The sequence below is a fragment of the Lepeophtheirus salmonis genome, chromosome 8 (genome assembly GCF_016086655.4).
Source record: "Lepeophtheirus salmonis chromosome 8, UVic_Lsal_1.4, whole genome shotgun sequence".
Taxonomy (NCBI): Eukaryota; Metazoa; Arthropoda; class Copepoda; order Siphonostomatoida; family Caligidae; genus Lepeophtheirus; species Lepeophtheirus salmonis.
In genome coordinates, this window is record NC_052138.2 from 12,562,114 (window position 1) to 12,576,775 (window position 14,662).

At 31.4% G+C, this 14,662-nt stretch overlaps 1 protein-coding gene across 1 annotated transcript in view; it reads left to right on the forward strand.

The window, feature by feature from the left end:
* LOC121122608 (cGMP-dependent 3',5'-cyclic phosphodiesterase) overlaps positions 1–13,973 on the forward strand; it is a 101,205-nt gene extending 87,232 nt beyond the window's left edge. Inside the window, exons 9-12 of the mRNA XM_040717638.2 lie at positions 10,432–10,595; positions 10,646–11,058; positions 11,115–11,430; positions 12,844–13,973. Of these exons, the coding sequence (XP_040573572.1) occupies positions 10,432–10,595; positions 10,646–11,058; positions 11,115–11,430; positions 12,844–13,039 (1,089 nt within the window). The 3' untranslated portion in view covers positions 13,040–13,973. The remainder of the gene's footprint in view (positions 1–10,431; positions 10,596–10,645; positions 11,059–11,114; positions 11,431–12,843) is intronic.
* Positions 13,974–14,662: the final 689 nt, after the last annotated feature.

Sequence of the window (14,662 nt, forward strand, 5' to 3'; positions counted from 1 at the left end):
ATATTATAAAAATCTTCTCTAGGTAAGCTAATTCCGTCTTTCAGACTTTGAATGAGCATCTTCTAAAAACTAAATTATACTAGATAACATCATAACTTCTAATTATATCTCCAAATAATAATTAAACAGTACCTCCAGCGAAGAAAAAAAAGTTTCTGTGCATCAATACATTTTTCAGCTATTGATCACGTGGGTCCTCGTTTTGCTACTTGATTTCAAGCTTTAATGTACAAGTGTTCAAAGCATTAGTGAGCAGCGTTCACTTGAGTACCACTCCAAATTTTTGGGTGAAAGACCAGTCATAGTTCTGAATAACGAGAGTGAGCGGGAGTGCGCTCGCTATTTTAGAAGAGCGAAAGAATCGCACAAATTTTCGCTTATTAATATAAATTTGTATTACTTTTTCTATTTCTACTTTTTATGAGATAACATCAAAAATTAGGGAGTTAAATAATAATCTCAAAGATTGCAAGAAAAGACGGTTGAAGTTATGCCTCAATATAAGGTAGAATCTTTTTTCTATACTGTATCTGTGGATCTCTGCTGTTATCGGTTGATGAGTTTCCCTCTCATGTAGCTAGCCACTCTAAAAAGACTTATATGTCAGTTTCTTCAGATACAGCTCTTTCGTGTGTGGAGATGACGTTGCAAGATAAATCTTTCTTTTTTGTAAAATAATTTTTCTAAGTGAAGTAGGATTTAAATATATTTTTATATAGTAAATTGACATAAGATATCAATATCTCATGAAACCATAAGTTCAAAAACTACGGGTGGCTGCATTAAATTGGAGTCTCCCTGACCTTGGCCGGATTTGTCAGGGGTAAGAATAGGAAGAAAAAGTTCCAAAACTTGAGAACTCTGTTTTCAAGCTCCAACTAGTTATCAGGCTTAACTGGATGATAGTGCACGAAACATCGTAAGTACATGTCCTCTCAGAAAGTGTCTTCTAAACTTTTTCTGCCCAAGGCAAACCAAAAGACAAATATTTCTTGACAAATCTATTTAAATTTTGATTATTTATTAAAAACGATTGCAAATAATGTATGGTTGTCACAAATCGTACGGCACTCTTGAACTTAACTCAAGACGCGCTGCGCATTAAATATTATCTGATTTGCATGTGGTAATGTAAATTATATAAATTCAATAATTTGAATATTTGGTAAAATTGCCGTTCGATTTAATCAAACAAAAATGTTACATTGTGATTTATACATTGCTGTCCTCGGCTACCGTTGAGAGAGTATTTTAAATCGGTTAACTATTTAAAGATAGATACTAGAGTTGAAAAAATGAAAACTTAGAAAAAAAAAATTACTTTTGTCAATGAATCAAATATTCAATAGTAAAATATTGGATTTTTTGAATTTTTTTGTTTTAAATATAGTTTTAGATCTTAAAGTTTTCTTTATTCTTGTAACTTATTTATGTTTATTTTATGGAGAAATAAAATGTATAAATTAAATTCCAATCATAAAGAGTTGTCAAATTCAAATACTTTTATACAAGCGAAAAAATGAGTGCTGCATATTTTTATTGAGCGGGAGTACGCTCCCATAGCTATTCCGAAAATATTAAATTAAAAAAAAAATTTAAACAATAAAATTGTAATTATTTGGAAAAAAAATTCAAAAAAAAAAAAAAAATATATATATATATATTAAATTTTTTGCTCTGCTGCATCATTTGCAAGCATTCTCTTAAAAAGCAAAAATTCTTTTATTTGAGGGGATTTACTGCCTTCCAGCCCACCCCCTACGGACCCTCTAGAAAAGTAGTGTTCCTTACGCCTTAATTTATTCGGACTATTCCAATCCAATCTCAGATCTGTGAGTCTTTAAGACTGTCAGTACTAGAACTGATTAAAAAGTAAAAAAATAAAGTCAAGTGACGTCATTAAGGACTGTACTTTATAATTTTATGTGTTGATACGCAGAACAGAACTGGACTAAACTCAACGGTACTGAATTGTTCAGTTTTAAATAAGGGACAACACAACACTATTTAAAAGTAATGTTAGTAACTGTTCACAACTTTTTATAAGTGAACGCGAAATTCAACCAATCCAGGCTCAGAACTTTGATAATAAATAAGTGACAAAAAATACATACTAAATGTATTTTTTTAGTCGAGTAATATTTTTTTAGATCTGTAATCCGAACCATGTTTTTTTTTCTGCTATATGTTGTATGGTTTTTTTATAAATTCATGCTCGTTTTTTATGGGTTAAGTCGATTTTCAGGATGTAAAGAAAGAACATGTGCTTGTAAAAGATAACAGTTGGTCTTTCATAAGTTAATATATGTATAATAGGTAATTTCTCTAATAATATAAGATAAAAGTCAATTGAAAAATAAAGAAAGATCAAAATCAATTTTCTTTTTGTTAAAAAAATCGAAGATTAAAATTTTATTCCTTTTCTTAATGTTCCTTTAATTGGTCAGATGGAGTTGTACTGATTAAGTATAATTAAACATTATAGTATTACAATTACTTCATCTGACCTAGGAACCTATTTGTGCCGGGAAAAGGTTTTTGTTTTTTTTGTTCAAACGCAATTTTCTCTCCAACTAGTTATCAGATGAAAAAAAAAAAGAAAAAAAAACAAGATTATGAATTATCTTATTTTATAAACATTACATCCAGCTGCAATGATAGTCTCTATACGAGGCCAAAAGTGTGAACAGCCCTACACCTGTTTTGTCCCTTGGCAAATCCTGAAATGCCTTGTTGATCTGATTGAAAGTTTGTCTTTGGTGTTGCAGGGGGTTAGGTTGGTGTTTGTCTTTCGATCACGTCCTAAACAAAACATAATCCATCGGATTATGATCTGGAGAGTTTGGAGGCCAAAAACCCTGCAAGATGAAGTTATGAAAATATCTTGGAGCCATTTGTGACTTTTTTTATGCGTGTTAGGTAGCCGAGTACTGCTGCCACATGTAAGACCTCCCATTAGCAACTATACCAATCAAGGGCGTGACTTTGATTTTGAGCAATTGTTTTTTGTTGCTCCCTGCCTTGATTCCAAAGGGGGTCTTGTGCCATTTCCAAATATTTGAGGCAAGAAATTCGTCAATTGATTCTATTTTATACCAACTGGTGCAAGTTTGAACAAGCTATCTAAAAAACAAAATAATAACTTCCTATGTACCCCATTTCCCAAGAGAACACGCTAAAGTGGCGGCATAGTTTACTTATGTACCCTGTACATGATGAGCGCGTTGTATATTAGGAATGGCCGTTTTGTTGGGGTAAAACCACTTTTTTGGAAATTGATAAATAAATAGCTATTGATAAAAAGTTGACACGTACTGTTAAAAATCAGTATGCAAAATTTATGTGAGGAAAAATAATTTTTTTCCCTACCGACACTCAATTGAATTTTTTTTTTTTTAATTATACTTAAATGTTGATTTTTATTATATCAAAAAGGAAAGCAAATAAAAATATAAGTTATATTGGGTTGTTGTGTATCATATTCATAAGTAGATTCCTATAAAATATTATTTATTTAAGTAAATAAAAGAATTGAGAGCGACAAAAATTTTAAGCCCAAATTAATCTGGCGAAAAATATTTTCTAATTTCATTAGTCCTGTCAATAATTTGATACTATTCACTACAATTAAAATCTAATTTAGGTATTTTAAACAATCTGCTACACAATTGTGAAGCTCGTAAATTCTCATGCGGTTTTCCAACTCTCAGATCAAAACATCATACATCACAAATCATACTAAGAGGAACATTTTCAGCATGAGAAAAAAAATATTTTCATGTTTAACTGTTCTTTCTTCTTCCTATTTAAACAATTATATAGATTAAAATATAGGTGTGCCTTACTATATCTTTTACATATGAATTCTTCTTTATAGTGAGCCACTAGAGGTATAGATATTATTTTGTCAGTCCTTATTCGATCCAGTCTAGACCAGTCTTAGAAACGGTCTTTCGGACTGTCAATTCTTGAACTGGTAAGAAAGAAGAAGTAAAGTTGAGTGACGTCATGATGTACCGAACTTAGTCAGTTTTAGGGATGGTATGCAGTACTGAACTGGACGGGACTACAGACTGAGGCCCACAACACTAGGTACAGAGATTCATAGGGATGTGAAGAATGTGTAAGTCCTCGTGAGTATAAATCAAAAGGAAAAGTATACTTTGACGACATATCTCCTCACAAAGATCACTAAAAAAGCCATAGTTCCCCTTCCTCGCTAACATATTTTTGAGTTTTACAAAATAGTTATAAAAAATTACTAAGAACACTTATATCTTGCTGTTTATCGACTTATGCTTTTTTTTTTTTTTAATGTATGCTCACGAGGATTTCGACAATTTTTACACCATACATTGCAAACTTTACCAGAAAAATAAAGTTATTGGAAGGATTTTCTTCAAAAAACATACAAACGTATAATCCTATTAGCAGTAGTAAGCCCTGATTTTTGTTTTCTGGATTTTTAAAAACAATATCATCTAAAACAGGGCCTTTCAATATAACATGATGAATTTGATACACTAATTTTTGATCTGTACACAATTTTTTATTTAACGTAGATTCCTCTGATACTTTGAGTTACAAAATGAGGTAAAATATAAGAATACGAGACATTAATATTTTAAACCCGTGCCGGCAGCTAAAAACGTTCACCCATCTATCTGAAATTTGGCATGTATAGTTATTTTCATGCATAACATTTAAATATCTATATTCGATATGATAACTTTTTGGTTTTCGGCCCACCAAATTGTACATTTAACCTTAAATTTGACTAACTTTAAAATATTTACAGGTTTCCCCCGAAAAACTGACAATAATTGGGCCACAAGTATTTATTTCGTAATTCAAAATAGTTATAATTGTATATTCGCAAAAAGTTAAATGTTATTAACAAATCCAATCAGAGCTTTGAATTGATTTAGAAAGGAATGAGTTAAAAAGTATGTGAGATGTTGATTCGATCTAATACATACATAAGAGCTGTATATTATATAAATAAAAGGCACTTATTCAATGATTGAGTTATAATTGACTTTTCTTTCATTGACTTTGATCGAAGGGCTTATTTATTCCACTGTTATAATTTTGAAAAGGTATGAGGATTTATCCAATTATTTATGTTAGAAAGGAGATATTTGGTTTTTGCAATTTTTATTCATATGGTATACAGAGTGAGAATTGATAATCCAAAACAGGGTTAGACCTCAATATCTTTGCAACCCTGAGATCTTATTTATGAAACTAAGCTCATCCGATTTAACTGACAAAATTGTATAAGAAAAAATATAAAATCCTTGAGATGTCCTCCGAATACGAAAGCTGCGCGGCCATTATTATTTGCACGCTGAAGGAAGCAAATAACTACATAGATAAAAATGCTAGAGAGCTTCAATTGATGTTAACAGATCTAGTGTCATGCTGGGAAATTGGTGTGGTTTGTCCCAATTGGGTAATTGGAACTGGATTTATTCCAAAAAGTTCAACATTTTTAAGACTTCTATGTTTTGACAAAGGGAATGTAAATTCCTGGATTAATTTTTTGGAAATAAATTCTTACATATATTATCCTTAAATTTTCCGGATTTAAAATCCTACCCTGTATTAGTTGTTCTAATTACCAACTATGCATTGTGATGAATTTCTTTATGAATGTACCATCAATGATAGCCCTTTTCCTTAGAATTTCTTTAATACTACCTATATAGCAGTGATGCAGAAAATATGTCATGCCAGTATGTAAGAATAAAAGAAACCAAAAATGAACGTGTTAAATCGGACAATTTGAAGAATGTTTGAGAGAAGAGCAAAACAGCTAAATAGACCAGCTGCAAGCAGCCATGAATCCCACTCCGTATATAGGAAGGAAATACAGGTAGAAATTATCCGATGTTGATTCTCAATTCATCCTTAAGTCCATCAATTCCTAGGCAACCTCTCATTGTCATAGATGAAAATAATATTATCCGCAGATATTCTTTAAACAAATAAAACTGATAATTGACAAAAGGAATCGCCGTAGCTCATGGACAATGCACTCGGGAGAAATTGTTCTCTTGAATTCAATGTGCGTATGTTCGCGCCCAGGTGATTTCTAGAGAAATAAATATACTTTGTACAAATGAACTTCACACAAGATTCATAGGTTAGTTGGAGTAATTGTAATACTAAAATGTTTACTTATAATTAATCAGTGTAACTCCATCAAACCAATTAAAGGAACATTAAAAAACAAAAAGAAAAACATAGTAATCTTGACAATTTTAAGAATGTTTGGGAGAACAGCAGTATATATGTCATGGCGATCCATTAGATTAGCTGCGAACATCGATAAAATTAAAGAAAGAAACACCAACCCCACTGTGTATCTGTGAATTTATTACTACAATTTTGATTTATAGTTCTAATCTGAGTGATACAAAGGCTTACACTTATAAATCTTAGTGTTCTCTTGGTCTTTCACGCACTGGTGGTTACTTTATACATATATATTCTCTCTTAAAGGATATAAGAATAACGATAAAAGCTTCAAAAAAAGTAAAACGTATCTTCATGTACCAAAAAAGTTGGGCTCTAGGGAAGGACTTACACTTATAACTCCTGAGGAAATCCTCATTGTTAATATTTGTCTTTCATGAGCACATGTGCTAAATATTACTTGATATTTAGATGTTCTCTCTTCACTAATGAAATAGGAATGATTGCAGTTTTGGGAAAGAAAAAAGTCTTTTCAGATTACCAACTAGAAAAAGCCGCTCCCGCTTTCTAGAACATGTTTTATATACCTCTGACAATATGTCATTGTACACTTAATTTTGTCTCTTGTAATATTTATTATCTACGTAGAATTTGTACAATGACATTTGTATATGGAATTTGTTATCTTTTATCTTTATCATTTTTAATTAGTAATTAATAAACTCTTGATAAAGTCTTCTTTTTAAAAATTAATGTTTTGCTAAATACATAGTAAACATGGGCTTATATCAAAATATATTCTGATCCAATATTTCTACGTTCTACACTTAGTCGAATGCCATTTTCCCGAAAAGGACTCTTTGCTCAAAAAATAAAATATGTATATGATGGCAGTTTATGCTCCAATACTACGTAACTTTTATTTTCAATCATGTTACTCCAATTTTAAAAGAAGTTACTTATTTCCCACAAATTGCAATGATTAATTTGTCTGATTACAGGTTCTCCCTAACACAAAAAGGTACAGTGTATCTGTTGTTAGCAATCATGTTTGATTTATGGTGTGAATGTTTTTTGTATTGATTTTTGCCCTGCACTTTTATTTCTTGTGTAGTATAAGATGCTCGTCCTATGACGGAGAGATCTTGAGAATTATAGAGTCACAGACGATAATTCATTAATGAATACTTAGTTATTGCTATTCGTGGGATAAATAATCAAACGTTTTATTTTGTGGGGACCCAAAACTTACAGTAGCATTTAATTGCAATTTTATCTCCATTATTTCTAATTACGAGGTGTTATTGCTCAACCCAGCGACAGCTGAACAAAAATAAATAAGTTTTGTTTTCATCCTATGTTGCAACAACAAAATAGTACGAGAGATCTCCTCCGCGCCGCTGTCAGTGCCTTAAATAGTCCACATAGACCGTTTTATCTCCATCCACACTGCCTATAATATTAATAAGTCCATTACAGTCCAGAAGACCCATCGTACTGGAGCAACAATATGGCTGATTTCTGGGCTGCCTCCATGTAACCCTCCTCTATCTCTGACCTCAAACCCCTGGACTTTTCAGTTTAGAGTGTCTTGGAGAAGAATGTCTGCACCACCTCTCATTCACAATTGGATTTGCTCCGTGCAGCCATCATGACAGCAGAGTACGCCATGGACATGGCCTTTATCGTCCAGGGCACCCAATTTGTTTGTTGGCGTATCAAGGCTGTTACGTCATATGAAGGAGAATATATTGAATCCAAATATAGCTGAATATATTATTTAGCCTTATTACAAATGGTTTTTAATTGTCTTTCCTAGATTTAATAAAAAACACGTATTTCGTAATTTAGTCATGCTCCTTCAAGTTTTGTGTCTTCATTCTGTATTTATTATACTTTTCGACTATGTATTCTCCGCCACGATTAACAACTCTAACAATATAATTCTACTAAGGACACAATGAAAATACTACAACTTCAATCTTCCTTGGATCGAGTAATTAATTAAATTTGTTCTTTTAAGATTTTGATTATATTTTTATAAATGAGCATTTTTTTTTTTTTTTTGCTTTGTTGCTTGGCTAATGTTGTTTCAATATTGACAATACATCTCGGCATCCATCAATCACCTGAATACAAATGATGTAATAAACAAAGATGTTTTATACTTTTACACCATCACGTGTCTCGAAACAGACAATCGCTTATTGTTGTTGTTTGTGAACTAAAATAAGTAGGCTGTGAGATTTATATATATGTGGTGTGTCAACATTCGAATACCCTTGAACAAAAATTAAGAAAAGGAAAAAATCTGATTTTTTTACTTCATATACTCATACTACAAACAGTTAAATATGTCATAGACATATTTGAATCAATCCTAGGCTTTGTATTCAAGTTTGTGGAATGTTTTAGGTTGCTCAATCATTTTAGCTATAGTGTAAAACCTTTATTTAATTCAAGAGATTAATGTTGGCCCCGATATTGGTCATTTTAATTAAAATGTATCAATTTTATATTCTTGGCGATCAACTTTGATTACTAAAAATGCAATTTGCAGGACATCCAAAGTGTTAATAATTGCTATTTGCTGACATAAATTGACGAAAATCTGTCGAAGAATACAAATATAAGCCATATTAAATTTTAAGAAGAATCATTTTACCTTGCTTCTTTATTGACAGGCTACACATGTATTATATGGTCGGTCATATAAGTATTTACTTGGTTTTTCCCTCATCAGTATACTGAATGTTGATTGACATCTAACTGTTAACATATATAATCAGCCTACAAAGTTTTACTTTATTTTCCCTCCATTAATGTTATTTTAAATAATGAAAGTTCTCTTTTTTATAACAGTAAACATTTCCTCCCTCCAAAATCAACAAACAGGCAGCTAAGGTTAACATTAACAAGAGTCTTAATTCAGTAGTACCATAAATATTGCTGTGTCAGTTATTTATTTGATCCAGTCCAGTCTTAGGAGCGCTCCTAGAAGTCCTTAGGGTCCTTCGGACTGTCTGTACTAGAACTGATACATATATTATATGTTTAAAAAAAAAGTTGAGTGACGTCATCAAGTAACTAACTTTATTAGCTTTAGGACTGATATACAGCACTGAACTAGACCGGGCGATACTGAACTGAACGGAACTGCAGTCTTCTGTTCTAAATAAGGATAGGCACAAAACTGACATACCCCCTTCTCCTCGTGTTCTACGAAATGATAATCCTTAGGTATGAGTAAAGAGGGTAAGTATGTAAAGAAAAAACCAAGTATAGTGATTAGAAAAGGAAAACCAGTTGATCCCTTTGATCTTTCTTCTTTTTGTTCATGGGTTAATATATCGTGTGTGTGTTAACATCCTCTTTAAAAGAAGAATTATCGCCTGTCTTTGGTGCAAATTGATTTAAAAATGTATAATTAAATAAAAGTATATAAATTTAAAGATAATTACAGTATTTCCCTGGACTAATGCGATTTTAAACGTAGAAGGTTCTCCTTTTTATAGCACAATAATTCATTTTCTCCCACAAAAAATATAAAACAGGCTGCTGATATTAACAAAGGCCTTAATTCAAGTGTACTATATGTCTTACTCAGGCCTATTCTTACAAAAAAAAATACCATCTTTAAGCATGACATGTCCTTCTAATATCTTTTGTGTACCATATTTTTGCTTCGCCTTCTTCCATTTAAATTCTTAATTTGGCATTTACTTCCTGTATCCCTTTTTATTAATGGTACTTTATTAATTTCTGAGTTTTAACTCATTCTAAAATTTATTATCGAGGTTTCAAAGAATGTTTTTTATGCCTTCTTATTATCAATCTACAAAACCCAACGATGAATAGAAAAAAAAGAGATGTTCTATTCTGTATAGATCATATCTTTTTTGATGATAATGTATTAATTTAGAAATAATACATCCTCTATCGACTACAAAATTCAATATTTCTTTCCCCGACTACAATTTTTTTTATCATGAATTTACAATTATAATATATACTGGACAAAAAAAAGTTTTCACTTCATTCACTGATGTAACAATTACTAAGGGCAAAAAAAGTTTTATATTGCTAAAATATCAATTTAAAACTTAGGATAGCTCAACACCCCCAGAGCTGTACTCACGTTAGTGGTTGAAGGGGAGTAGCAGAAAGTTAAACAATGTTTTCAATTTGACTGTTTCTATGTTTTCAAATTAATATTAATACTTTTTTTAGGTAGCAGACGATGAAGTTTTTCGATTGGCTCAAGAAGACAGCATTGCTCCTCTGCAAATTCATTGTGATTTTCAAAATTTTAGCTTTTGTCCAAGAGTGATTGAAAATCAAAGAACTGCATCAGTCATGTTGGAAATGTTTCAAGGATGCGGCATGATTCGAAGGTACTCATTTTATACATGTAATACCTAATATACTACAACTCCTTTTTCAGATGGCGGATACCACGAGACACACTTGCTCGTTTCATTTTAATGGTGAAAAGGGGTTACAGAGATCCTCCCTATCATAATTGGATGCATGCTTTCTCTGTTGCTCATTTTTGCTATCTTCTCTTCGTGAATGTCGGACTCATTGAAAATAAAATTATAAGTGAGTTGGAAGGTCTTGCACTCCTAGTTGCCTGTCTTTGTCATGACCTTGATCATCGTGGGACCAATAATTCATTCCAAGTGGCTTCAAACTCAGTCCTTGCTGCTCTATATTCTTCTGAGGGCAGTGTTATGGAGAGACATCATTTTGCTCAGGCGATGTGCATTCTGAATACAGAGGGATGCAATATCCTTGAGAATTTGGATGATAAAGACTACACTCTCTGTTTGGACCTCTTAAGAGAATTCATTTTGGGTAGGTATTTAAAGGGAATCGTTTATTATAAAAAATATGATTTTTTTCCCCATTAGCCACGGATTTGGCACACCATTTACGAATAGAAGAGGATATTCGTCAAATGTCCTTAGATGGTTATGATTCAGGGAATCGGCAGCATCACACTCTTCTTACTTCTCTCCTAATGTCCTCCTGTGACATTGCTGATCAAACAAAGAACTGGGACAACTCCAAACTCATCGCTGAGTTGGTTTACTCTGAATTCTTTTCACAAGGAGACCTTGAAAAGGCGATGGGGAATAAACCGGTTCCCATGATGGATAGGGAAAGAGCCTGTATTCCAAAGCTTCAAATCGAATTCATTGATGGGATTGCGTGCCCCATTTATGAGTAATTTTTAATATGTCATTTTCAAAAGGTTTAACTAACTAACGCACACTCTATTTTTTTTCCTTCCTTTTTATTTGACCAAGTAAGGGTTTTTTTTTATTATTTTTTTTCTCTATCAGAATAGTTAAGAACTGAAAGAAATAATTAAATTAAAAAAATCTTTTGATGAATGACTTAGGGAGTTAAACATTTATTTTTGAACTATTTTTAAGCTAACATAAATATATATATATATTCTTTAAAGGGATCCCGCATGCTCCGACATGTTGGCCTTTATCAATAGAAATTGTTCTCTTGAGTGTATATATATATTATGTAAAACTAAGACAATACTTAGAAAATCAGGTCTTTTCAAATTAAATTTTGTTACTTTACGACGTTGTGTTTCCAACTTGAATATTTTTAATTTAAAATGATGGCAAGCGCTCATTTTAAGGTAAAACGTGCGATATTTGTTTGCTTAATCCCAGCGTTTATGAGGTATCCAACCCAAGCTCTAGTATTTGAGTCCGGACTGGAGTCATTTATTCATGGATCCGGACTTGACTTTATCTCAGAACCAGGAGAACTTTGACTTGGACTCAGTGAAGTTAGATTCAAATACAGCTCTGGGTCTAATTACATCCATTATCTATACCGTTATCTCCTACATGAGATCTTGCCTACAACAAGACAATCAAGAAATGCCTTGGGGAAGATAATCCATTAAAATATGGAGGTTTACTATAGATTCAAAAGTAGAAAACGATCGTTATGGGGATAGTTTGTTTAAATTTATAAGCCCTTGAATTAATTATACAAAAATTGCATGTTTTAAAATGAGTGCATGATGTCATTTTATATTGAGAATAATCAAGGTGGAAATATGATCTTACAAAGTATCACCATTGAATATGAAAAGGCCTGATTTTTTTAACGATGGCTAAGTTTTACATAAAGCATATTCACTTTTCAAGCAATGGGTTTCTATGGGTTTAGGCCAAATTGTCTGAAGATGGTAGGATACCTTTAAGTAATTCATTGATTGTTTTAATTTAATTTTCTCTTTCATTTCAAAACTATTATACCCTTAAAAAATCAGTCAAAAATATCTAGAAATTCAGTAAAAAAACTTTTGGGAAAATTATGTGACTGAAAGTCAATTCTACTCAACGAAATCTAATAATCGTTACCCTAATTCCTAAATGTTGACAAAGTAATAATCTCTTTTGTATCCCGCTTAAAAAAAATAACTGTAATAGCTAATATCCTATCTGAAACACCTTTTAGTGACCTAAATCTTAATACAATAATTAACCTATCATAACAACGGATTAAATTGTAAACTCATACAGTTCTTAAGTCGAAAAAGAGTTTGCATTTCATGTTTAGAGTATTCTTTGGTATAACTTATCATAACTTATACATTCATAGGTTACTTTATGCAATTTTTCCGGAAACAAAGTATGTTTATGACTCCGTCCAACTAAACCGTCAATGTTGGGTCCGCGCCAACGAAGCACTCACTAAACGTGGTCGTAATGGAACAGGTAATGTAAAAGACATTTTTCAAGACTCAGAAATTGAAGAAGAAGTTCTTGAAGCTATTCGAAACGTGGGAATCGATTAGTTCCTCCATAGTAATAATCATACGAATGATAGCCCTACCAATAAATATCATTTTGGACAACTAATTTGAAGAGTTCAAGCTTTAATATTCGTACAAAGTAAAAATGGAATCCCTCATCAGATACAAATATATACCTACATATAGACTATTAATATCTACATTATAAATGTTTTGTTATATTATCCTTCATAACTTAAATATGAATGTTAATAATTAATTATTTTTCCTTATTCACAAATGTCAATCTATTTTTATAAAAAGAAATATCCAAATGAGAAATTATTTAACAAATTGTTATTTTATATTTGTAATGTTACAAAATTGTCTTACAATTGGATTGAATTATTTTTTTATATAAAGACATTCCTTTTAGAAATGATTTCTCTCTCACAGTTGAAACATATTCAACATTTGTGTTGTTTTTTGCCCTATTTTTTATTTTTTTGACCATACTTTATTATTGTCATCTATTTTTATCAAAGATGCATTTTCTCTTAGTTTTTATGTCCTCAATATTTGTGCCAATTATATATACATAGGGACCACCCGTGAATGATTTCTTAGTAATTTACTAGTAACAAAAGAAAATGATAACCAATAAATAAATATATCTGTTCCTTTCTTCCCATTTCATGTTCTGTAAAGGCAGTCAAATAATGCCTTTTCAGTTTTTGAGACGTACATGCTATATATAGTTATTATGTTTTTTTTTTTTTTGCGGAAATGAATATAAATATATCTCTAAATAATAACACTTTAGAGCGTTTTTATGTAACATCAGGATTGTTGAAGTGGTTTATTTTGAAAAAGTACGCACTTCGCTTTTCGAATAAGTTATAAGAGTTCGACAAATGTTCGGTGGAACTTTCATTTGAATTATGTATTTTAATCAATTTAGAGATGTAAATATGTTAATAAAGTATATAAATACTTAGTTAAGTGCATTCAAATTGGAGTCGGGGGAAAAAAACCTTACAGAAAGATCAACATTTAACTTTTCAATTGGTTGAGGAGCAATTACTTTATGATTAAGCATGTGAGCTAATTTCAACCCATAACCTAGCTCCATGTAGTAGATTTAGCTCACATGCCCGAATTAGGCTTCAAGAATGGCATCCTCATTTTCAAAAGATGGACATTATAATTTTTGTTTACTAGTAAAGTTTTTATAATTTTTTTTGAAGATATGTACAGAATCGAATAACATTAATATTTTTCTTTCGGAAGTGGAAAAAGGATTTAGAATATATCCACATAGATTTTTTTATTTGAGACATGCGCATCCGTATCTGTAATGGTTGCAACAGGTTCTAGGCTAACTACTTCACGAACTTTCATATAATATTATTTTATAATGGAGGATTTAATATTTGTGAATGTTACCATAGCTACCATATCACTTGCATTTCTCAAGTACACTCTTCACAAAGTATGTTTTTAGAATAATTTCCATTCCTATCACATCCAAAAAAATATTACCATCACTAAATTATCTCTGTGAGGAAATGACTTCTTCAATTGTCATAGAAACATACTAGTCTTTTTCATTCAATAATTTAAATCTAGATTTTAAATGATCAATTGTTGAGGTCGGCAATCCTTCTGGAACTGAGAGCACACTTG